At 38.5% G+C, this 25,139-nt stretch overlaps 1 protein-coding gene across 1 annotated transcript in view; it reads left to right on the forward strand.

Annotated features, from left to right (window-relative positions):
- Positions 1-25,139, forward strand: part of eif3hb (eukaryotic translation initiation factor 3, subunit H, b) — a 91,201-nt gene that overhangs the window by 63,232 nt on the left and 2,830 nt on the right. The window contains exons 4-7 of the mRNA XM_053492498.1: positions 4,566-4,665; positions 5,960-6,109; positions 18,726-18,846; positions 22,734-22,866. Coding sequence (XP_053348473.1) covers positions 4,566-4,665; positions 5,960-6,109; positions 18,726-18,846; positions 22,734-22,866 — 504 coding nt within the window. The remainder of the gene's footprint in view (positions 1-4,565; positions 4,666-5,959; positions 6,110-18,725; positions 18,847-22,733; positions 22,867-25,139) is intronic.

Genomic DNA, 25,139 nt, shown 5'->3' on the forward strand with positions numbered 1-25,139 from the left:
TTTCTTTGATTTTTTTCTCTTTCTTTCAGGTGTTTACAATTTTTAGATATTGATTACTGTCAGGCAATATCTGTCTATCTACCTATCTAACTTCTCTCTCTCTATTTTTCAGTCCTGTCTTTCAGCCCTTTTCTTTCTTTGGCAGCCCCCCCCCACTTGGATAAACAGTAGCTCAGTGTGTGTGTGTGTGTGTGTAGCTGGCCAGCAGCGATTCTGTCTAGACAGGGTTTCCTCCTCTGTGTTTGTTTTGCCTGCTATCGGAGTGCTGATGTGTACCTTCAGGAATGCTGGAAGGCTCTGCGCACTGGACGACCCCCCCCCCCCCTTCTAGTACGAGTGTTCCCAGTATAGTCCTTTGCACCATGTGGTTATACGCCGATGTCTGTCTGGGGGAGGGGCTGACGGGGCAGCGACGCGTGGAGCCGCATTTATGACAGACTTCCATGTCACGCAGACATGGAAGTCTGTTCCCCCCCCCCCCACCCCCCCCAACACACACACACGCACACATCCCTCGCACAGCTGAGCGCCCAGTGCAGTCCGGCTCTCTGATTACAGCTGTGATTGAGCGGGTGAGATGGAGGGAGGGTCAACGACACACATACGCACAAAACCCCGAGTGTTCTCGGCACCATCCGCCCCTCCCAGTATAACTCACTGTCAGTCAGTAAGTTTCCTCAGTCACTCCCCTCATGCCAGATGTGGCTCCCTATCAGGACGCAGGCCTGCGGTGCAAAATCTACATCAGACACTTAGCAGCTGCCAGAACCTGCACCACCACATGCCTCATACAGACAATGAGGCCTTTCAGAGCAGCCACGGGTGCCGTGACTGAGGTGCGCGCTGGCATGATCTTCTGAGTCGTAGCCGTTATACAACATAATTTTTTTTTACTTTTTTTAAGTCCGCTTTTATTCCACCTCTTTAACATCTGGTTACAAAACAGTTTTTTTTTTTTTTTTTTTTTTTTTTTTCTTTCCTGTAACATGTTTCTTATTAGCACAGGCAAATGAGTTCCAGTCTTTAAACAGTGGAAATTAAATTAGAGGTTAAATTTAACATATGCATGGATATGAGTGAGCTGAAATGTAATTCTGTAGGTCAGAATAGCTCACCTTTTAATGACATTTCATTAAATCATTAAGATATCCAGGATGCTAGCCCACACATACTTGGCTCACATCTTAAGACACTATTAGGTTTAATTGAACAGCATGTTATATTAGATCACAAAAGGTATGAAACACCTTTCTTCAGCCTTATATCACATCAGGTCAAGCCTTTTGCCTTAAATTTGTTTTTTAATTTCATAAAACTTGTGCTGTCAATCATTTATTATTTTTTTTTATGTAGTAAATCAAAGTCATAGTCTGTGATTAATCACAATTTTTAAAATATTTAGATTTACTTGTATTTAGTACTGTCAGTCAATTAAAAATGTATCTAGTTAATCATAGTCTGAGATTAATCACTATTAATTTAACATTTTAAATGCTTGTATTTACTAGATTAATTTTTAATTGATTGACCGTACTAATCAGTTATAGTCTTATGATTAATCGCTATTATAAAATACTCAGGTTAACTGGTATTCACTCCCACCTCTTATATTTTGTGTATTTTTGTAACAATGGTTCCTCTTGAAGGTAGCTTGAGCACACAACTATTGCTTTTATTCAAACTTCCAGCTAGAAGATTTTTGATAATGAAACTTGGCGTTCAGCACATCTGGTGATGTTTCCCCAAGTCATCTTATTATCCGTGTTAAACGTATCATTGTTACACAGACGGGTAACCGCCCTGTGATTATGGGAAGCTGTTTGGCTCAAAATTGGTCACAGGATTCATTTGCATTAATGCATTTAAAATTTCTAGATTATTCACATTTGTTAACATGCTAATATTGACAGCTCTAGTTAAAACTAATAAAACAAAATGAAGGCTTATGTAAGGACAGTGTGGTGGTGTTACTGCACTGTAATTGCCTTTGATTGATTGACACATTTCTGGTGAATGATCTCCGGATTGTCTGAAGGCCTGCTTTGCCTTTGCTTTCCCACATCATCAATACTAGAAGCCTGAGCATGGATTAGATCTGCCCTCGCTTTTTTTTCCCACTGGCTCTCTTTGGTCTCTGTACCATTTTTGCACGGCTTCTCGTAGACTGATGCTCGAAGTGGGTGATTATTGATTCTACAAGGTGAAGGTCATGAGAATATTAAACGCCCAATAGGCTCAGGCATGGATGTTGACTCCACATTACTCAGTACCAGTGAAATGTTTTGTTTTATTCTCTACATTCCAGAACAGTACTGAAGTTTCAAAAGGATGAAATGACGCACACGGCATTAAGTAACAACAAGAAACAGTCAGTTGTTATATTAAGACATGAAGGTCAGCTGTTCAAATTCAAATTTTATTTGTCACATACACAGTCATTCATACATGTAGTTCTGGAACAGTCCTTGCGATAACAGTATTGTCAAGTGCATTTGCAAAAACCCAGGAAAGCAAGACCAAAACTGCCCTCTGCCGCGGAGTTCATTTAGAGTCGCCAGCCTCAGAAATCACCAATTAACAGACAGCACCTCAGATTAGAGCCGTTATGAAGCTTTACAAGAGCATATACATCTCTATCAACTGTTCAAAGGAGATTATTTTAGATAAACGCCTTCAGTATTGTTATACAGTGTAGAAAAAGAGAAACTTCAGGAAAGACCACGGACAACATAATCAAGCTTTCATATTCCCTCATTAGAAAATGTTTACAGCTGGCCACGAATGTACCGGTGTCATTTCTTCATCAGAAGTAAATCTTTATACTCATAGGGCTGCTTTCAGGGGACCAAACAGTGGAAAGGCTGATGGAGCTAGATCAGGACTATTTTGAAACACTTTTAATTTGATTACCCATTCATTTTTCTACTATTAATTTATTTCTCTGATCTGTCACTCATGATTTAAAAAATAAATAAATAAAAAATTAGTCACATTCCTTTTATGAAAAACATTGGCATCAGCTGTCGGATAAAACATTTTAATCACGGTTATTAGTATCGGCTCAATAAAATATCAGAATCGGTCCATTCCTAGCGCACACAAGAACACTACTAAGAACACTAGCATGTTTTAAGGCTGTGGCATTTCCCTCAGTAAGTTCGGCACACAGATCTTGCTTTTGCTTATGTCTGTGTTCCTAAGTTCATTCTCAGTGTGTGTGTGTGGAGTGTCTGTTTTAGTTTATTTTGTATTATACCACACCTGACACTTGTATAATGCGCCTCTTCTTCTTCTTTTTTTTTTTTTTTTGCTTTTGCTACCATCTTTGTTAAATGCAACCTTTGTTTTCTACTCTCCTAAAATAGAAACTCAAAGAGAAGTCAGACAATTGAGTTGCCAGGGTGCAGGTAAAGGAGGATAGAATTATGCTACTTCACCCCCCCCGTCAAAACGTCCGAGTGACTGGCATGCTCAAGCAAGGCTCAGAGGAAAACTAATAAAGCCTTTCTGACACGGGATGTCCGCCTTGTGACAGTCGAATTAATACGCTATGACTAGTTTATAAATTCCCCTCCTTCAAACATTACTATTGGCCAGAGTGTGGAAGACCTCAGAGAAGAAATTTGGCCCAGTGGTGCCTCTCAAATGCTATAATCTTGATATCTAAACTGCCAAATGGTTGGTTGCATCTGCTGTGGACAAGAAACGATTCCTTGTAGGAAAAATTTGGAGGTTTTGCCAAACAATACCATTAACCTTTTAATGTAATTGCTCAACCTTTTGGTATATTATACATTTAAAATGATTTTAGTCATTTTCTTTTAATTTTGTAAAATTGCTTTGGGACAATGACTAGTGGCTGAATTGAATTGAATCTATCTATATATCCACTACCCTAACCATAAACCTGCCCAAGTTTTAATACCATAAAACAATTTCTACCAGAACAAGATAAAAAAAAAAAACACGCACATTCTGCAAAATAAAACCAGAAAAAAATTACAACTTTTTAGCAAAAGTGCACCCAAAGAACCTTGTATGTAAAGTCTTGTTCTTCTGGTCAAGATTGTTATAATGTGATGTTTTTTTTTTTTTAATTAGTATTTTTATTTACCTTTTCCACAACCCTTTTAATCCCTTACGTTATAACACATTATATTAGTTTAAATAAATCAGTAGAGAAGCTGATGTGGCAATAAATCCTAATACAAACAAATCTATACATCACTATATATGTCTTGGAAAAAAATTTTTTACTTTACCTGATTGAGTCATATCTAACACTTAGTCAAGTTATGCTGGGCTAAACAACTAGATGTCTGTCTTAAATTAAATAGTATGCATTTTCAGAGGATTTGTAGCATACAGTAAGTAATACAGTAGATCGAAGAAGAATTTTATGCTTTTAATGGCACCACATTAAAAAAAAAATAAATTATGTAAATGTCGACACTTTTACCATATGGACATCTCAACCATTTGGTAGAGGCATATATTTGGGTTTGCAAAAAGAAAATCATCAATGTTATCGTGCATTTTTACCTTTTTTTTTTTTCCCCTTGTAGATCCTGTTAAGACAGCTCAGGGCTCGCTGTCCCTTAAGGCCTATAGGCTGACCCCTAAACTGATGGAGATTTGCAAAGAAAAAGACTTTTCCTCTGAAAGGTATGATACACGCAGCTACAATCGTACAGACACAACACACACACAAATACAGCTGACTTCAATCATAAACTTTTAATACAACACACACACATACATGCTAAACTCCAATTCCAAATCCCCCTGCTATTTTCTTCTTATTTGCCCATATTGTACCTCTTATTCTAATTGAAATCACGGTAAGCTTTCAGGGTTTTTATTATTATTATTAACTGAATAGCTAGGAGACTCGCCAACACATTTATTTCATCAGGAGTGTGTCAGGTTTAACCTTGATTGCTCTTGATAATGGACAGATTAGCTTTGGCCTGAAAACACGACAGCATGAGTGTGGACAACCTCCTCATGTAGGTCCACCTTCCAGACCACCATGTTGAGAGAACGAGATCTGTATCAGTGATCTAAGGAGAAAGAGAGTGCAAACAGACTCTATGACCCACTGATTATTACACATAATAATGCTAATACCGGGCAGGGCCTCACTTTGCTCTCAAAACATGGTTTGGATTACACAAGTTGTCGGGAACATTCCTTAGAGCTCCTGATTTATCTAGATGTGATTGCATCATGCAGATTTTTAGGTGCTTTTCCATGCCACGAATCTTGCATTTCTCCCTCTTCCCAAAGGTGAGGGAGGAAACTTTTATAGGCTGAGAAGACAAGTGAAGGACATTTAAACTCAAGGTCATGTTCCAGTATGAGATGAAGTTGTGCAGTATTAGTCATATTGGAAAGGTCAGCAATGAGACGATGGCTAAATCAGTCTAGGAACACGGTGATAGAGTTCACAGTCCAATACAGTGGAAAACGGCTCTGAGACAAAATGGCATCCGGGATTTCTCTCGCGATTTAAAGGCGCAAAGACGACAGGCTTACAAATTCGACATATGACTGTGTTCCCGCAACAGCACTCGTGCGCAAGTCGGGGACTACCTGTACACGAAGCAAACATTTTCCACACTATTACACAACCTCCACCAGACAGGCTGTTCTCTTTTGGCCACTCCCATTAACAAGGAGTTTTATCTGCTATTCATGGGATTTCTTTTCTTTACTATTTTCTTTATTATTACCTTAAGCCCAATCAAGACACTAGCCCCCCCCTTTTTAAAAGTAATTTACTTTAAAAGTAACCATGAACACTCCGAAGATCTGCTTACCTAGAACAGACAGAAGATTGTTCCTCAATGCCTCTGAGCAGGAAGTGTGAACCATTAAGCAATGTGCTAGAGACAAGTGTTAATGCGGTACAACAGCTTGTCAATGAGAAACGGTGTTTGTGTGTGCCCCCCTACAGTTTGAAGAAGGCCAATATGGGCTATGAGAGCATGTTCGAGGAAGTTCCTATTGTCATCAAGAACTCTCACCTCATCAATGTGCTGCTGTGGGAGCTGGAGGAGAAGTCAACTGTGGTGGAGAAGCATGAGCTGCTCAGCCTTTCCAGCAGGTTAGATATGCCTTTAAAACTTTATAAACCAGGTCCTTCAAGTCTAGTTGAAGGAATGATGCATTATGGTGATGCGTTGAACTTTATCATTGAACACACTGAACTCGGGTCAGGCAAATGCATTCTGGGTTTGTGCTAGCAATTACTAGATTACGCAAGAACATCAGCAAAGGACCGCAAGATGACCAGAGGTCGAACAAGAACCTGAATTATTGGGGAAAGTTTAAGATGTACAGAATGTTTTGTAAAAAATCAACTTTACAGCATGTGCTAAGGACAACAACCTCTTCTTATGACCCAATTTGTGCTTTCCTAATCAAACCACGTCATTGATTTACTGGATCATGTTTTTGGTGTTAGTCCCAGTGGAAGCAAACTTCAATTCCCCAGCATACACAGAAATTTTAAACAATTTAGTTTTTTAAATTACTTTTGGCCATGTAGTATAAGGCCTTTTATCTATAGCAATATTTATCATCTTAAATTCACCCATGACCTAAAAAAAAAAAGTATTAAATAATAAAGAAATGAGAATATAAATAAAAAAATAGAGTATAAAGAAAATATTTAAATAAAGAATATGAAACAAGAATATAATAAATTATACAAATCTAGAACATATGAAACTTTTAGCTTAAACTATCTACAACTTAGAGTTAAAATGTAATTATCGAGTCTGAGAAAATGTCAAACATCGTCAAGTTTAAAGCTAGCATAAAACAGGAATAAACTATTTAAATGGGTGGTACTGTTAAGATTGAAAAATGAAGTGTTAACATGGTAACTTCGTGTTTTTAGAAGTTAGTAGAGCTTCCCTATACAATTTAATTGAATTTAATTATGTTGTATTTATATAGCACATAATGTCCAAGGTCACAAAGCAGCTTTGCAGAAATAGAAATTCTGGATCTAAGTTAAATAAAAATAAAGTTTATCCTTATTGAACAACCCAGAAACGATGGTGGCAAGGAAAAACCCACTGAGATGACATGAAGAAAGGGACCTTGAGAGAAATCAGAATCAAAAAGGGAAACTATTTTCATTCAGGTAGTACCAGATAGCATGACCATAAATTTGTGCTATAAGGTTAAAGGTGCTGGTAAATCTCTGGCTGTGTGTTTAAAGCCCACATTGTTGAGGTTACAAAGTGTTTACTGGAGACATGTGTACGAACCTGTTTGTGGTACTTTCAGTCCTTAAACGCCACCATAAGCCACCATGGTAAAGCTGTTTGTGCAGTCTGTTCAACGCAATCTTAGCCATCTTTGAGCGTATTAAGTGAAATTCTCCTCAGTTATCACGTAAAGTTATCACTGCTCTTTAAGCAGACCATATGGGGGCCCATCCTCATCTCCATGTGACATACACAAAGTTGATATACTAAGGTAAGTGAACTGTTAACTTGCACCGTTATTAGCTCAGATGTGCTGGCAGTGTGATCTAATTCCTAAACTGCCAGTCTGATTGTCTTTAAAGTTGATCCAACCATATAGGAAGTGACACACATGCTGTACTAATGATAAATCAATGACTTCAGCTAAGTCAGGTTATTGTTATTATTTCCAGATACAGCAGCTTAGTCATGCTGGGGTTGTTTATTTTGTTATAGCAGGCTAAGTGTCATCAGCATAAGGAAAAGCACAAAATATACTGTATAGCATCAGCAAGAGAACTGCTATATTAAAGTGAGCAGCTGCTGTACTACCGAGCCTTAAGGGACACCAGCAGGACAGAGATATGGATCCTGTAAAACTGATATATTGTGTAGTAGTTAACAGGAACTACTGATCAGAAGGTTGTGATTTTAAATCCTAGCACCGCCATGTCATCGTTGCTGGACCCTTGGGCAAGGCCCTTAACTGCTCAAATGTATAAATAAGATAAATGTTAAGTCGCACTGGATGTAAATGTTAATGTAAGTGTACATCCAGGCAGGAAGGAAATGTCTAATGTTAAAGCTGGTAATAATGGGAAGTTGATCACTGAGGGTATGACTTTAGAGATTCAGGATGTTTATAGTTATGTCACTATGTCTCTTTTACAAGTAACCACAAAACAGAATGTCAAATTTTTTTAATGATGCGTTGGTAAAACCCCCTGGTACACCCTTGCAGAACTATCAGAGACCGATGGTGTCAGTCAGCAAGTTTCCAAGCTTGTGTTGAGATTAATGTACGTGTTCCTCATTAACTGTCTGGTCACTCAAAGCGTTCAACCCAAGCTCTTTTTGTATTCAAGGCACGAAAAACTTCAAAAGTCTCAGGCAGGTTTGATGCGAGTTGTCAATAGGCGACAGGATCAGGTAAATGGCTACTGCAAGACAGAACAGGAAATCTTGATGCAGGGAGAAATATTAAGTTATCTACCGTACATGTTTATGATTACTTAAAAGAAACGCCACAAGTTACTACCAGAGACTGGGAGAGAAAAGACTGGCGAAGGCGCTTTAAGAAATTGTCAATAAGTGATGAGACTCTTAGCTGCAGTAAAACATTTGAATGATGCACGTTTTAGAGACGTCTGTAAACGACAATCCCGACTGAGGAGGTTTGAAGCCCACTGCCATTGTTCTCGTGAATATTTAGCGAATGGAACGCCTGATTCTTAAAATTGATGGGTAACTTGTGAAAGAGACGCATTTATCTGTGTGAACTGTACACACAATTATTCACCAACACCACTTGCACATTACAGGAACTCGACTTGCAGTTATTGCCACATCCCCAGTAAAATCCTGACCTCGCTGGAAACCATTTCCACAAGTTTGGGCCATTAAAGGAATTCAACCTTGATGGTGTCCAAGCACTAGTGAAACAGTGGGATAAGTGTAGATTGGTGTAGCATGATTGTTCCCATTGTATGACCAGTGTTTGGTTAATGATCTGGTTATGGATTATCAAAGAAAGAGGAGACAAATAGTTTGCTCTCCATTTTAATACAAGTCTTATTTTTTGAGAGCATTAATGGTCACTTCCCAATTTTGTTTTATTTATATTATGTTATATTTTTTTATTGGTTACTTTGTATTTATATCTAGTGTGTAAAACCGCCGAATCACACTGATTTACACTTTTTTTTTTTTTTTTCCATCATTAGTCATGATACTTAAATTTTTTGTAAAGTGGCTGTTTAGATGAGTGTTGATTTGGCTGATACATTCTGACCATGCTCAGGATAATAAAAACCTCTTTCATAGTATCAAGTGACAAAAGAAACAAAAAGGTAAAATATACTCTTCACTGATTTATTGAGTGTGTAGACAATGATTTGTTATATTGTTTAGTTTCTTTTTCTGTCTAATTTAAAAAAAACAAAATCCCAATCTGCTTAAACTGTACACTGTTGAAGTGAGTGATTGGTTTCATAATAATAAATTCAGAATTTATATTTTTAAATAGATAAATCTACTCATTTATTCTCTTATTCCTCTTTCGAGTTGAATGGAAACGTCCCGACAGACCTGCTGATAAATCAGATACCGCATATTGTTCATCCGCTTATTTTATTTTTTATCTATTTTTTTAAGCAATGCCCTCATGGAAGGTTTTTGGTTTCCACTTAGCATTTTAATTATATTAATTACGTTCTGTGCAGCCATGTTGAGTATTTTTTCTTTTCTTTTTTTAAGTCACTTTTATTTCTTTTTTTTTTATTTTTATTTTATTTATCTTTTTTTGTTTTGCTTTGTCAAAAGTCCTAGTGGATTTGAAGGTCTCTCTCCCAGTAGACTAGAAAGGGAATTTTATCTTTTTAATTTGTCTCTCCTAATTCGGACCCGTCAAAGGTTTTGTCTCAGATAAAAGGCAGAGCCCAGGCAGCTCTGTTTAGCACTTGAAAGAATACACTGCCCATTACTTGCCCTTCTCTAAGGAGGTTGTGTATGAGGGTTGCGGGGGGAGCACAGCGAAACTCACCCATGCATACATATACACAGCCTCAAAAGTGATGTCTTTTTTTTTAAATTTATTTTTTTTATTAAGTCTAATTGCCAGATGAATTGGTGACGAATTTATTAAAATGATGGGAATTAAGCATTGTAAGGTCGGGTATTATCTACCTGCTGGTTCAGCTCCTTTAGATTTGCATGTAAAATAAACATTCCAACATGCATATTTCTATGTAAAATACAGAAGTGTAGGTATAAGCTCAAGCCTTGCATTACTTTAAATGACTTTATCTATCAAGGCGTATGGGCACTCCTGCTTTTGTTTCTGTCTCCATTTTTCTATCTTTAGCAGTGTTCCCTCTTCCCCCTCTTTTAATGACTGGAATACTAAAAAAGCGTGCAGGCATGGCAGATTTATCAGCGGCTTTCGCTCTGGCATTCTCTTTTCTCCGTCTCTCTCTCGCTCTCTCCACATCTGTTTAAGTTATCTCTTTGCAGTCTGCTGTTTCCGTAGAAACTAAAGCAAACACTGGACCACTGCAGCATAGCTAGTACAATACCTCCCTGTCTTTCTCTTTTTTTTTTTTTTTGCTTTTCTCCCCTGCCTTCCTCTCTAACCCTCCTTCCTTCTTCCCAGAGGGTTCACATCAAATCAGCTCTCTTCATCTGTGAGGCTAAATTGAATTCCTTTTTTTTTTCCTGCGTGGAGTGAAAAAAAGAATTATGAGTTTTACAGTGTGTGGAGGAGGAGGGGAGGGATCGGGTGGTGCTGGGAGAATCCAAGTTTTGGCTTGGCTGAAAAAAAATTAATAAATAAAAATGGGGCATTTGGAGGGGCCTGCCACTCTCCTCGTGTAGTCCATCCCGCCTTCCACTTCTTAAACTTAAACCAGTCCGATTATAATTCGGCCGCTCTCATAGTGCCTTTCCAGCTAAGCGTCTCATAGCTGGCGTGTACAAGCGTCACCATTACAGGAACCAGACGTATATTTTGCAGAACCTCCCACACACCATGTTCAACCTCCTGTAATTTTTTTTAAATGATGGTGTATAGCCTCTTACCTCATGCGAAAATCAACTTGGCTCGCGCACCCGAACCGCACGACTGTCTTCTTTCTCTGTGTTGTGGTGGAATCAGAGTTAGATCTTCGTCTGGTCGCATCACATCCCTTTCCTAAACCACTAATCTATCATGGCCCGCTAGCTCAGACGGTCTTATCCCCTAACCAAGGGGTCAAACATGCGGCTTAGATTTAAAAAAGAAAAAAAAAAAAAGCAGACCAAGTTCCGATGCTGCCTCCGTTCGTCCGGCAGGCTTCAAATAGTCAGGCTTAAATAAATTCAACCCCACTTGCTTGCACAACATTGCCGCTCTTGTAAATTGTTTGTTTGCCCTTTGTTTCGTTTGAAGTTGCCCCCCTTTCGCTCCACCAGTGCTCTGAGCAGTGTATTTTTATTTATTTTTTTTTTTATGTATTTTTTCTCATTACAGAGCGAGTTCAGCTTGGACTGGGTGGTCATCTCTCTTTCTGTATCTTGTAAAAGCTTACACAGTAATCGTTTGCCACGGACGAACTGCTGCCACAAACAACAAGCACCTAGTTTTCTGAGTGCTTGTCTGAGTTGTTGGCCCTTCGTTCTGCTAATGTATACCTCATGGGTTTTGGCAGATTTTGCTTCTAGGTTAGTTATGCTAGGCCATACAGGCTAACATGTCCTGACATCCTGAGGTTAACATTGTGCAATGCATTGACAAAAAAATGAAAAAAATTATGAAATAGATGAAATCTAAGATGCATTCTGCCAGTTGAATGGCAAATTTCTTCTGGGAAATAAACCAGAAACCCATTTGTTTAATTTGCTCTCAACAAGTGACTGCTTGCAAACTGTCTATAAATATTCTTTTTTTTTTTTTGGGTGGTGGGGGCACAATCGTGATTAAACCTGTGATTATCACCAGTTTACTGGTTACTTTAACATGTCTATTGGCCAATTAGTAATCAGATTTATTATCTCTGCCACTTAATTATGATATTTTAACCAATGTGGCTGCAAAAGATGTAGCACTGTGCATGTTTATACCATTCATTTGTGAATAGGGTGTTCAGTTTGGTGTGTGTTGTGAAAGTGAATGAATACAGTCTAGCTAAGTGATTTTCTCAGTTAAGTCATATAATGAGATCGTCAAATCTTTCTAATTAGGATTGTGCTTTTTCATTTTTAAGTTAAAACATTCCTGAATGCTATAAATGCGCATAAACATTTTATGCTGAGAATAACAAGCCAAGGTAAAGAGGCAGCACTTTTCTTACCTGGACTTATACAGTTTTTTGTGCAGTTGTGAAAAGTCAGATAAAATAAACTTAACATTCAATTCTCTAATTAATTAGCTGGGCGGAATTGCATCATTTTAGATTTAGCCATGTTCAACAGACTAAGTGGGACGTCGCCATGTTAATGTCGTCTTAGCGAACTATTTAATCGACATTTTAGATTTAACAAATGCATATGTTGATGATCTAAAACTAGCACTTGCGTATATATACCGATCAGCCATCACATAAACACCAGGTGAAGTAAATAACTATCAATTATAAGTCACTTTTTAAAAGTGATGTATAGATATCTATATATGCATGACAGGATAATGGGAACCCGAGGCTCATCTTTGCCTGTGGGGGACCAAAGGGCAGTCTGTCCTGTCTGACTCCACAGAAAAGTCAGTATTGCTGGGAAAAATTGAATGCTGGCCACGATAGACATCGAAACACCCAGTGCACCACAGCCTGACAAAGAGCTCAAGGTTGTTGATCATCAGTCCTCCAGATCTCCCAGATCCTTGGATCTATGGATTTCTCCAGACAAACAAGTACGGTCTGTGGATGCGCAACCCACAGCTCTAGAAGAATCTATTACCTTAATTGCAGTTGTCTGATGTTTGGTTCAACGATTTTAATCCTGTGTGGACTACAAGGATGACGACCACCTCCTAATTAATGCACACACTAACATGGTACATGTGCATGGTACATGTATTTGTATCACACTGTACATACTGCATAAACGAGATTGTCCATATCTTACACCCATGGTAGTTGAGTTATTCATATTTATTCGTATATATTTTTATATTATTGCACATCCTGTAAATTCAACCATATATAGTTTCTGTATATCTTTATTCCATATACTTATATTTAGACATATCTCTATATCTACACTTATTTAGTCAATTAATTCATCCATCTCTGCTCACTTTACACTGTATATTCATTTAAATATATACATACTGTATATTCTTCTGTAATTCATACATAGCCTTTATTTTTATTTATTAATTTATGTATAGTGTGTATATATATATATATATATATAGATCTGTATATATGTTTATACCCCACTGCTAACTTACATTTCTGGTTAGATGCTAACTGCATTTCGTTGCCTTGTAACTATGTGCAATGACAAAGTTGAATCTAATCTAATTTAGATATCCCTTTATGTAAAAGATCCATCGTTTGTACTATTTTTTTTTTTTTTTCTAGTGCTGTAACTATTCTCACATGTGGATACCTAGACGTAGGTATGCGTCATGTGTATTCCCGAATGTGTTTGGAAATTATGGGCAAGTTAAATCCGTAACGAATAAAAATGTCATGTTTTCACTTCACTGTACCGAAAAGCTACCGGACCCAGGATGCATACCAGACCATGACTTTTGTGTATCGTTACACCACTGTAGTGTGGTCACAGATCCTGATGAGTTTGCCACTTGTATTACTACTATCTTTGTGGCATTTCCACTCGCAAGTTACAGTATTACTCTGGCTAAATCATCCAATTTTGATACCTGTTCTTATACCGAACTCTTACCTCTGAACTTAAGAAACCTTTTAACTTGGGGGGGGAGGGGGGAAATGAAATAAAAACAAAGGATTACAGAAATCAGCCTGCCAACATGCCATGGGATGATCCAAACCTTCCACCAAGTCGAATGTTAAAATAAGGCAGTTTGTCTGACTGAGTCACCTTTTTCCTGTGGCAGCCCTTTATTGGGACACCGTGTTCCTTAGTCAGACCTTCTGCAGATCCAACTGCGTCACCAAACGGCCTCAGTTACGGTAAAGAAAGAGGATGGCGCCGCCCTCCTTTTTTTTTTTTTCTTTCTTTCTTTTCCATTTTTATTTCATTCACAATTAGAAAATTTGCCGGTTGGAGCTGATAGAACGCGAGCGCTGTTGATTCGAACGCGAGCGCCGCATGCATTTTTTTAAAAAAAAATTTTTTTATATTTTTGTTTATTCTGTGAGATTTATAAGCGATGTTGAATGTGTGTTTGTGCCCACGCAAATATACGTGACAAATTTTTTTCAATTACAGAGACCGTGTACCGTAGGACAATGTGTGTACGTGGGTGTGTGTAATCCGGCTAGTGTGGGAGAAAGAATTCTGAGCTCATTGGAGGCTGAATAATGAGGTGCATGGGAAAAGATGGAGGTCATATTGGGATCTCTGCCCTCATTCATCAGAGCTGGCACACCACGACAGAAAGCCTCTTCAGAAACATTAAAAACTCCTTCCAGGGCCACACACACGTACACACACCAACACACATACACGCACTTGCTTACTTTCCTGCCAAACCTGCAGAGCCAGCAAACTCTGTAATTTGCTGGGTAGGGGTAGTTAAAGGGGAAAATATCCTCTTTTTTTTCTCTCATGTCCAGCATCCAAGTTTACATGCATTTTTCATTGGCTGGCTCTTTTCAAAAGTAAATTTTAAATTAAATAAAGTAAATTTAGATTCAATGCCAAGCGGAGGTATGATCGAACACCTTTGAGTATCGCTTTGTGTTTTCAACATGAACACAGTCATCTGAACTGCCAAATCATCTTCTGTGGATGAGCCTGAATTATTTTATTGCTTGGAACACCAGGTGTCCTATTAGCTTAGTTTTCTGTTTTGTTCCCCCCCCAAAACAATTCTTTTCCTTTCTTTCCCAATGCATACCTTAATGGAAAGGTCTCTTCTGCCTAATGTCAATATTTGACTGTTGTAATTGGACTCAATACATGGACTTTGAGTTAACTATTTAATTTATCTGCTATAACCACAACTCGTTTACATACTGCACAACTCACTTTTTAAGTTAAATTTATTAATATGCATCAGTCTATCACCTTTATTTCACCTTATTCTACTTATCTACTGCTACTTTTGTTTTGGCTGTTAAGTAGTATCTTATTATTATTATTATTATTATTTTTCTCCACAGTTCATATTTATTTACAGATTTTCTATGCAGATTCAACCAAGGCTACGGCTTCTGGTGGCACAGGGGTGTAGTGGTCAACACTGTGGCTTCACATCTCCAGGGCCTTGTTCAAGGGTCCAACAGTTGCAACCTGTAGCAACAGTGGCAATGGGGCTTGAACCGGGGATCTCCTGGTCAGCAGTCCAACACCTTAACCAACGAGCCACCTCACAGCGGGAAAATTTCTAAATAAATGAAGGCCTAATCCATGACTTGCTTTATATCAGTTGTCTGTCAAGACATTTAATGAAGTTGTACCGAACGTTATTGGAAATGTTTAATGAGCTTTATATGCTTCATCTACCTGCTCCAAAAACCTCTTGCTCATGACTTTTTGTATTGTCTCATCTTGAAAAAACAAATACATAACAGAATACACAGATAGCGGACTAGGTATTGGACGTCCCTAGTATTTAGACACGTATTAATACATCAATAATACAGTGTCTTCAACTGTTGATTCAATGATCGCTATTGTTGAACGCAATCCCTAAAACATGTTCAATTTCTTTAACTCGTTACTCTTCTCTTGTTGATGGTATAAAGAGTGTACAGCATGTGTGAGAAAGTGAATGAGTTAAACTTTTTCCTCAGCTCCAGGTTGTGTCTCATCTGTCTTCCCAGCAGATTTAAGGAATTTTCCTGGGAGATTAATGGAACTTGCTGTTGTAACTAATTGGCTGCTAATGTAGATTAATGCTATACTAGAAATAAAAAGGCTAGGCATGGAGTTTAGAAGGAATTTAAAAGTATCCCACACCGTTATCCTTTCACTTTTTGACTTTGATCTTCGACACCAGGCATAGCAGCGGCGTAGAGGATTTGAATATCGCATGAAACATGCAGGTTTTCGAGTGATATATATTTCCCTCCTTTCTCCGGATGTGATGAATCATTTATTTGTTTCTTAATGAACTCCACCATATTGATGTATCCGAGTAGTTAATAACGTATGCTTTAATGCGAAGATTTATACTCTCTGGAAAATTCAGAGCTGCCTTGATGGTATGGAATTTCTAATATCCAAGTGTTTTCTTTTTGACATAACACTGACTGAACATGAAACAACATTCAGAAAAGAATGATTTGTGGTTTTCATTCTAATGCTAACCCCCCCCCCCCCCAAAAAAAAAATTCTTCCATAATCTGAAATAAAGTTTGCCTAGAAAATTTGGAAGCGCGCTTGCTTCATGATCTCCAGTGTCATCACAGAACAGTTTTGCGGGTTTTGGCAGGAACTTGCTCGTCTGTCGTCCGACCTAGGAAAGTATTCGATTGCCTCATCGGATTTACTTAATGATGAGGGAGTAACAGTGACAAGAAAATACATCACACAACAGTAAATATCAATGACTTGAAATCATGTTTGGCACGTTATATTTTATGCAGACATAAGCTATTGGTTTTTCAGAATGTGAAGGCTACAAATTGAGTACTTAAAGCAGTATAGAGAAAACGTTGCCTCGGTTTCTGGTTTTAATATTGACTTTGGATGGATCTTGGTTTATGTATTGTGTAAGTAGCTTTAAGATGAAAAATCAGATTAAGAACCTGAAATTGGACGAAGCCCAAAAGAAGATATCTCTGGTACAGCTACGGACACATGACAAACTAAATTAAAAAAAGTACAGTGTGGGGTATTTTGTTGGAACAGATCAGGATCAGGTCCACTTACAGGGAAGAGCCTTGAGATTTGACCCAATCTCAAATATTATGGAATATTTGTGGAACCCCCCACATTTTTTAAAATCTATATTGGTTTTGTGGTTATCTATATTTATGTATTTGTTTTTCTATATTGGGGTCTGTGGTTCATGCATTGGTTTAAACCCCACCAAGTTGCCACTGTTGGGCCCTTGAGCAAGGCGCTTAACCCTCAACTGCTCAGATGTTTAATGAGATGAACATTTAAGTCACTCTGGATAAGGGCTTCTGCCATAAATGTGATGTTATCTTTAGATTTTAAGTTAAACACATTATCTTAATCTTATTTGTTGACTTTGATACCAGCAATGCTAAGGGGCGACATTTTAAAACTAGAAAAACATTTAGAAAAAAAAAATAACACAAAAAAAAAAAACAGTTTTGCACAGATTGCATTGGCTATGTAGCATCCTGTGAACTGGCTTTACTCGCGTTTGAGAGTTTATGGGTCTGCTAAACCATTACTGTAAGGACTGGAAATGTTGCGCCGTTTAAAAACTTGTACAAAATACATCTTCACAAAAAGAAAACCACAAGTGTATGTATGTATATATGTGTGTATATGTATGTATATAAATATAAATATATAAAAAACACAGTTTAGTCAAAGTTTTAACAGTCTAGCTGATTTAACTTCTGAACTCAAAACATCATGCTACCACCACCATGCTCAGGATAAGGTCCATCGTTCTTGGTGATTATTCCTTCAAACACCCATAGTCTAATCTTTCCTCCAGTTTGGACGACTACAAACCTTAGTCGAGTTTGAAGTTGTTGTGTTTTGAAGATGGTGCTTCTCTCCGTCTCTTGGACAGCAGCCTTTTCAGTCCATGTTAAACTTGCTTAAGTGTAGACTGTGATACTGGTATTCCAGCAGCTTCCAGTTTATAACAGGCCTGTGTGTTGATGGTTTGTATGTTGTTTTCAGCTGAGAGTGACAGTTTAGACAGTTGGCAAAGCGGCTACGCTTGTGAACAATCGTTTGGACTGATCTTGGTATCTGCAGTTGTTTAAAATTGGTCTCGGGAGACATTCCTGTTATTTCTCAGAGCTGTACTGAGCTCCCTGGAGTTTCCCAATTGCATGGTCTCTTAGTCACTTTTGATGAGTGACAAGTTTTAACGAATCATGATCACTAACAGGAAGGTGAAAGTTCTTGGGCTTGGCAAATTATGGACATTTCTCGACTTTCAGCACCACCATAATTCAAGTAGACAAAGACTGTTAAACCTGTATCATTGATTCAAAAACCCCAAAATAAATTAATCACTGTGCTCAGATTTCTCGGGGTTTTCTTTTATTAATGATGCATATGTTGTACAATCGTTCTACCCTTGCAAAAGACCAGTTCAAAGACTTTGAGTCCAATGTTGCCGTGACACTGATGGTCATAATGACTGTATGTAAATCTCTCACTGTATTTGAACATGAAGACACGTTGAACCCATTCTGGCAGCTTGTTAAAGGCCCTTTACATGTTTCGTGTTTGTGTTTGTTGCTGTCTGGGGTTTTTTCCTAAAAAAAATCACGTACAACTGTAGTCTAAAAATATGCCCGTCTGTCTGACTCCAAACTTTCCCCCCTCACAAACCCGAAGTGATTTTTGTATCGATTTTAAAAGTAAGTCTTCGGTAAATATTTGCTGTTTTTCTGGGAAAAGCCTTACAGCATGAATGAACTCGGTGTGCTCTGGCTTTTCTTTTTGCTCCAGCTCTCATCTCGAGAAAAGCCTGCAGATGCTGATGGACAGAGTGGACGACATGTGCCAAGACATCAGCAAGTACAACAACTACAGCCGGAGCCTGAGCAAACAGCAGCAGCAGAAACATCAGGTAACACGCATCCTTTCGATTTCTAAACACTTTCCTGCACCTGCTCGTTACCTCCGTTAGACACAATTATTAATGTTTAGTCTTTCACAGATTAGATTAGATTAGATCCTGATTTTTATGTTTTACTTTGTTTGCGTATACTGTTTGAATTGTCGAGCTGTTTTTAATTTGGACAAGACGTTACGAGTGACATCTGTTCTACAACCAAACAGAAACATCCTTGAATTCTGGCCTTTGTAGTAAATACTATTGTTTAGTTTTTTTTCTTTTGTTTTTTTTCCCCCAGTGCTGACCTAAAATAAAAGTGCTGAGCTACTTGTTTTGTTTTCGATTTTGGTCTAATTTGCTTAAGTCTGTACTACCAAGAAGCCCCAACATCTTGTATTCCGCATAAACCGCATCATAAATATTTATTCAGTTCTGTGTGTGTGGTGTTTGGCCATATTCCCAACGAGATGCACTGCTTGTGAATTTTAACAACACTCTCTAACCCTGGAAGATCAGTCCTTTCGAGATGTCTTACCTTCCCATACTGTAAACAGATCCTTAAAAAAAAAAAAAAATCACTACGTCTGAACGAAGTTTTCACTGCCTACGTTCTTGCATGTCAGGTTTCCGAGGCCCGACTAAACCACCTGCTGTTTGATTCAGTCATCGTTTTTTTTTTTACTAATTGTTTTTGCTGTCTGAGTTGGACTGGCGTGCCGCCCGGTGCCCTCCAGCTACTTCTTCCTCCATCTCCGTCTGCTGGAGGAATCTTCTCGCAAGTCATTCTGCTGTAGACCAGCCCTGCTTTAAAAAAAAAAAAAAAAAAAAAATCAATATTTATCACAGGACTCTGTGGCAGTGTTGTGCTGCCTGTTACATCAGAGGCGCACTGCATTTAGCTTTGGTGCTGATAAGAAGGAGTTCCTTTTTTTTTCCCTTCTTCTTCTTTTCCTTTTTGACTCAGAGCTTGGCGCTGACTTTGCACCCCTGCTTTCCAACCCAATTCTGTCTTTCGGCATAGTAAAGGTTACAGAACGTCCCCTTCAGAGGTATCCATTGTTTCGCTCGCGGTGCAAAGAGTCAAAGCCAGCGCTCACAAAACACAAAGCCCTTCCAAATTGGGTCTGTGAAGCAAGCGGCGCTGGAAGGAAATCGATTGAGTCGCCATCTGTGTCAAGTTCAAGGATGAAGCCAAAACAGCTTTAGTGCCCTGTGCTCTACTTGTGATTGAGACACGTGCACATCTTCCTCGTCTGACTGACGCGTTTATCCACCCCCCGCCTCCCCCGTGCTCTGTATAGAATTAAATAAGATTAAAGTGAGTCTACATTTTTTTTTTTTATAAAACTGCTGTTTATGCTTGTTTTATTGTGGCCTTATACGGTAGATATTTTTTTTACATCTAAAGCTCTTTGATCTGGTGATATTTTATATATTTATGTAACATATTGATCTGTTGCTTCCATTCTCACAATCTGCTTATTTTTCAAAGATAAATTAAGTCTAAAAAGCATTTTATAAAAAGCTCTCAAAGATATGGAGAAAAGGTATGAATGTCTTCCTGGGTAATTGCACATGTATGATTTTTTTGCATTTTCATCAGAAGTGAATCTTCGTCCTCGTAGGGCTGCTTTCAGGGTACCAAACAAATCAGGACTTTAGGGGAGACGCTTTATCACCTCAGAACAAAGTTTTTGCAAAGTCGACAAGTGTGGGTGGAAGTGTATGTATTGTCATGCGAGATCACGACGGCCTCAGATATCAGTCCTCTGTGTTTAGTCAAAAATTTAGTCTTCAGCTCTTCAATAAATGTCTCACTGTAACGGGCACTGTTGATCGTTGAACATTTCTCCGATAATGTTCCAGTACTTCTGGCCTTTGAGAATCCCAGAGAACTGTAAGCGTTGATGAATTTTCTAGCTGATGGTTGACTTTTGAACACACCTGTTGACTGGGGAGACAGGATCCTTAACCAGAAAGAGCAGAAATTCCATGGTCTTAGTTGAGTTTTCTTTCTTGCTACACTGTAAAACCATTGCTAAAGGCATCAAATAATAATCTACTTTGAACAGTTAGTAAGGTTGCATTACAGATAGAGAGAGAATATTGACGTTATATATCATCACTACCTTTAGATGGCTACAAATGTCCAAATAAGTCTTTGGAAAAATATGGTGGAACGACGACAGACCTCGGTTGAACTGTGACAGCATGTACTAAAACTTGTAGTCCATGCTGACAAGCTGCGAATCACAACGAATCACCTCAAGACACCGTAGTAACCTTCTGATCCCCCTTTACTCATCAGTGAATGTGAGTTCATAGTGATTCATACCAAAAAGAAACGTAAAAGTGGGAACTCTGATTTAGTCTGCAAGTTATAAGGGTGCTTAAAGACCTTAACAAGCTCTTTCATCTTTTCTAGTTGAAAGGAAACATGGTGCTAAGAAGAAAGTGGAAAGGATTATAAGCCTTCTTCAGGAAGGATATTCAGGGCAGAGTGTGACAAAAGATGTTGGTTGTTCCCAGTCAGCTGTGTCTAAAAGAAACAAAATGGGAAGTGTATAAAAGGAAAACATATGGGAAGATGTCAGAGCATCAGGACAGAAAACTCAAAGCAATATGTCTTGGGTGGGGGAAAAAACCCGAATGGGCGTGACCAGGAGTCGACGTTTGTAATGAGGGAACACCAGCACAGAGACCTAATCTGAAGAAAACAAGGTCACAGTGGGATAAAGAGAAGCAACACTGGATGGTGATTTGCGTTGGCCAAGGAGGAGATGATTGGGATACTTGCACAACAAAAAAAGATTTCCATACTCATCTATATGTACATTTTTTTTTTTTTTTTTTTTTTTTTTAGTCATCAGTCAATGCACTGGTATACTATGAAACTTGGGCTTGTGGCCTTTTTTTTTTTTTTTAAAGCATGATGATTTGTCTTGCCACAGAGCAGGGCGTTACAGCTTTCCTTCAGATCAACTCAACAACGTGGGTAACAGTCTGGCTCTCAATCTGAGTAAAAATATCTGGTGGAAACCTAAAAAAAAAAAAAAAATCCATGACAAGGTGTCATTCTGCAAAGCAGATCTAGTCCAAAAAGTTGGAACCAGCTTGATGAATGTTGTTTCTCATTAGCGAAGTCTGTTGCTCATAGAATTCAGGCAGAGGAGGAGCAGCAAAGCACTAATTATAATTTTTTTTTTTTCTGTTGATGAGGATTTAATATTTTTTCCTCAACGTTGAGGAAATCAAATGAACAATCCATGACTTCCGCTTGATCGGAATAAAAATTAACATGCATCAGAATAGTTTTATTCCACTTGATGTTTTATGAAGCACAAATATTCAGCTATTAAACAATTTTTTTTGCTGCAAGGTTATAAAGTCCATACTCGAAGTTTTGCGATTTCATAATTTCTTGGGGTGTTTAAGTAAATATATAAGCATGGGTTTTCGGCTGCGTGACTAACAGAGCTGAACTATAGCACACACACCTCAGACCACATCACAACTGCACTTCTGAAAAGTGTGGAGTCAGAGTATGGTATATACATTAGAGGGAAAAAAAATAAATAAAATAAAAAAAACCTCCAAGGTGGTGGATGCACACCATATATCAACTTCACTATTCTTTTTTTTTTTTTTTTTTTTCCCCCCTCCTACAGCCTTTTATTCCACTCGTCATCCTGTCCTGCCTTCTGACAGAGCCTTCTCGCCCCTTCTTTCTGTCACGCACTACTTGCGGTTTGAAAGATTCACCCTTACGTTTTTGGTTTCATTGGAAGACAATCGAATCAGCTCAGACCATCTGGCATTAACATGGCAGGATCTCCGAATATCAAGGTCATATTAACAGATTGTTTTCCTCTTTCTGTTTATTTTTCTTTTCTCTCCAGTACGTCCAGAGGCGTCAACAGGAGAACGCTCAGAGGCAGAGTCGAGGTGAGCCTCCTCTTCCTGAAGAAGACATCAGCAAGCTGTTCAAGCCTCCTCAGCCTCCTGCACGCATGGATTCCCTGCTTATAGCTGGTCAGTTCAGACACCAACCAGACACTTGGAGCTTTTTATTTTTTCATTTTAACATCTTCACTGAAAGAAAATAACCCTGCCCAAGTTAAAGGCCAGTTGATGTTTTGGTCATACAGTTTCATACACTAGTGAGGGGGAAAAAATTGTCTTTTAGTTTGATATTGATCCAAAACTCATAGATTTAAACACATTGTGCTTTTAGATTTTACAATAATAAACTGATGTTAAGTGGTGGTATATATATATATTTTATCAATCGTCATTGTCACAAAGCAATTTTACACAATCAAAAGATTATATATTTTATTGTTAAAAGCGCTATAAAAATACTATTTAATTGAATATATTATGCATATTAAGGATTTAATTTATTAATGCATTAAGCAACCTTTATCGCGTTTAATCTAATTAAATGCAGTCTGTTATTTACAACATTAGTTTTCTCACTTATTTAACTTCAAAATAAATTATTTTCTTTTTACGAAGAAAGCAAGTATCTCGTCATCTGCTGTAATTATTTCTAACATACTTCTTACCATACATAATGAAAAAATGTACTATAAAGAAATGGTGAAATTTTAATGCCTCTATAGTCTAAAGTGCGCCTTCTAACGTGGACAAGCGGGGCTTCCAACCCATCGAGTTTCGACTAACTTGTACTCGCGTTGTTTTGAGACGTGTTTAAGGAGTGGGTTTGAGTCTAAATCTTAGAAAAAAGGCAGATTGGAGGCCATTACCATTGCATGATTTTTTTTAAGTAATGTAATGTCTTTATGTTGCACTAGGAGACTTCTGCACAGAACCATTTATATCTGAAGCTGATCACCGGTCAAATTGAAAACCACACAATTCTGGTCCCTGGCCGATCGAACGGTTTATGTCTGTTATAAATGTAAAAATTGTTTTTAAAAAAATCTATTTTGGGTTCAGTTGGGTGATACATGAATCAACACAAAAGAATCACGAAACGTAACTGAATCAATCCCCCCCATCTCCAGTAGGGAAAGGAATCACCATGGATCACCCAATACAATTTCAAAATACCTGTGTGCCAATTGTGATTTGTTGGATTGGATTGGCCTTGGTCGGTCATGACTTTGGTTTGTCCTGACCCATGCGGACCGGGAACAATCTCACAAGAGCTGCAGTTGCTCCGACCCAGTCGTCTAGCTATCAATCACAGTTTGGACACAGTAGCTAGAGTCACAATATCTTGTCATAATGGCGCCTAGAGGTGGGTGGGATATATTAGGCAGCCACCCTTTTTCTTTTTTTTTTTTTCCTGAACTTGATGTAATGGAAGCAGAAAAAATGGGCAAACGTAGGAATTAGATTAACTTCGACAAGAGATTAATTGTGATGGCTTCACGGCTCGATCAAAGCAGCTCTCACACCTGTGCGTCACCGTTTTTGCCATCATAAAGGAGGGCGGGGTGTAGTTATAATGTTATGACTGAAATATATATAATTATGCACCCATTATTTATGCCTCCTTTCCATTTATTATATCAGCCAATCATAATATAAGCTGGAAACACGCAGGAATAAAAGATACCATCGGTTATTTGCGAGACTGTGCAGCGAGTGCCCGTTCAGTAAAGCAGGCCAGACGTGGGACAGACTGTGAGAACTCAACCAGTTAATGATTCATTTCCTTATTTAGTCTTGAGTAATCTGGGGTTCGTAAAGCTCTGGACCGAGCCTTGCTGCCGCTCCGAGGAGTCAGTCAGCAGACACGGCGAGCAAATTTGCTGCGCCTGTTTAAAGAGCGTCCGCTTCAAGATAAAGACGGACGAGAAGAAAATGTTTTTCTTCTTCTTCTTTCCTCTGTTTATTTAAGCGCCACGCTCTACATGAGCCGCTCGAAGAACCTAATCAGACCCGCCACGGTGTGACCGACTGTGCAGGATGAGTAGCCCGGAGATGCGAATTACTCCCTCCGAGCGTCTTTATCCCGTTAACGGCGGAGCGTGTGCAGATTTGTAGATCTGTAGAATTTCGTATGCGTAATGAGTAGGTGTGAGAGACTCGTGTAGATAATAGCAGTCGAGGTTATGCCGGGTCTGTAGAGTTGATTACATTTCGTGTTGCAGCCTTCACAACCTCTGTCTGCCTGTCACCGTGTCTGTGGCAGTGAGGTTTAATTACACTCTCACACACTCGCATGTCTAGCATTGACTACGTCAAATTCAGCCATCACGCTTTCTCATGCTAATGAGCACTAAAGATCATTAGCATTCACCACATCTTTAGCATCTAATCCTTCTAATTTA

This window comes from Clarias gariepinus, chromosome 3, assembly GCF_024256425.1.
Source record: "Clarias gariepinus isolate MV-2021 ecotype Netherlands chromosome 3, CGAR_prim_01v2, whole genome shotgun sequence".
NCBI lineage: Eukaryota > Metazoa > Chordata > Actinopteri > Siluriformes > Clariidae > Clarias > Clarias gariepinus.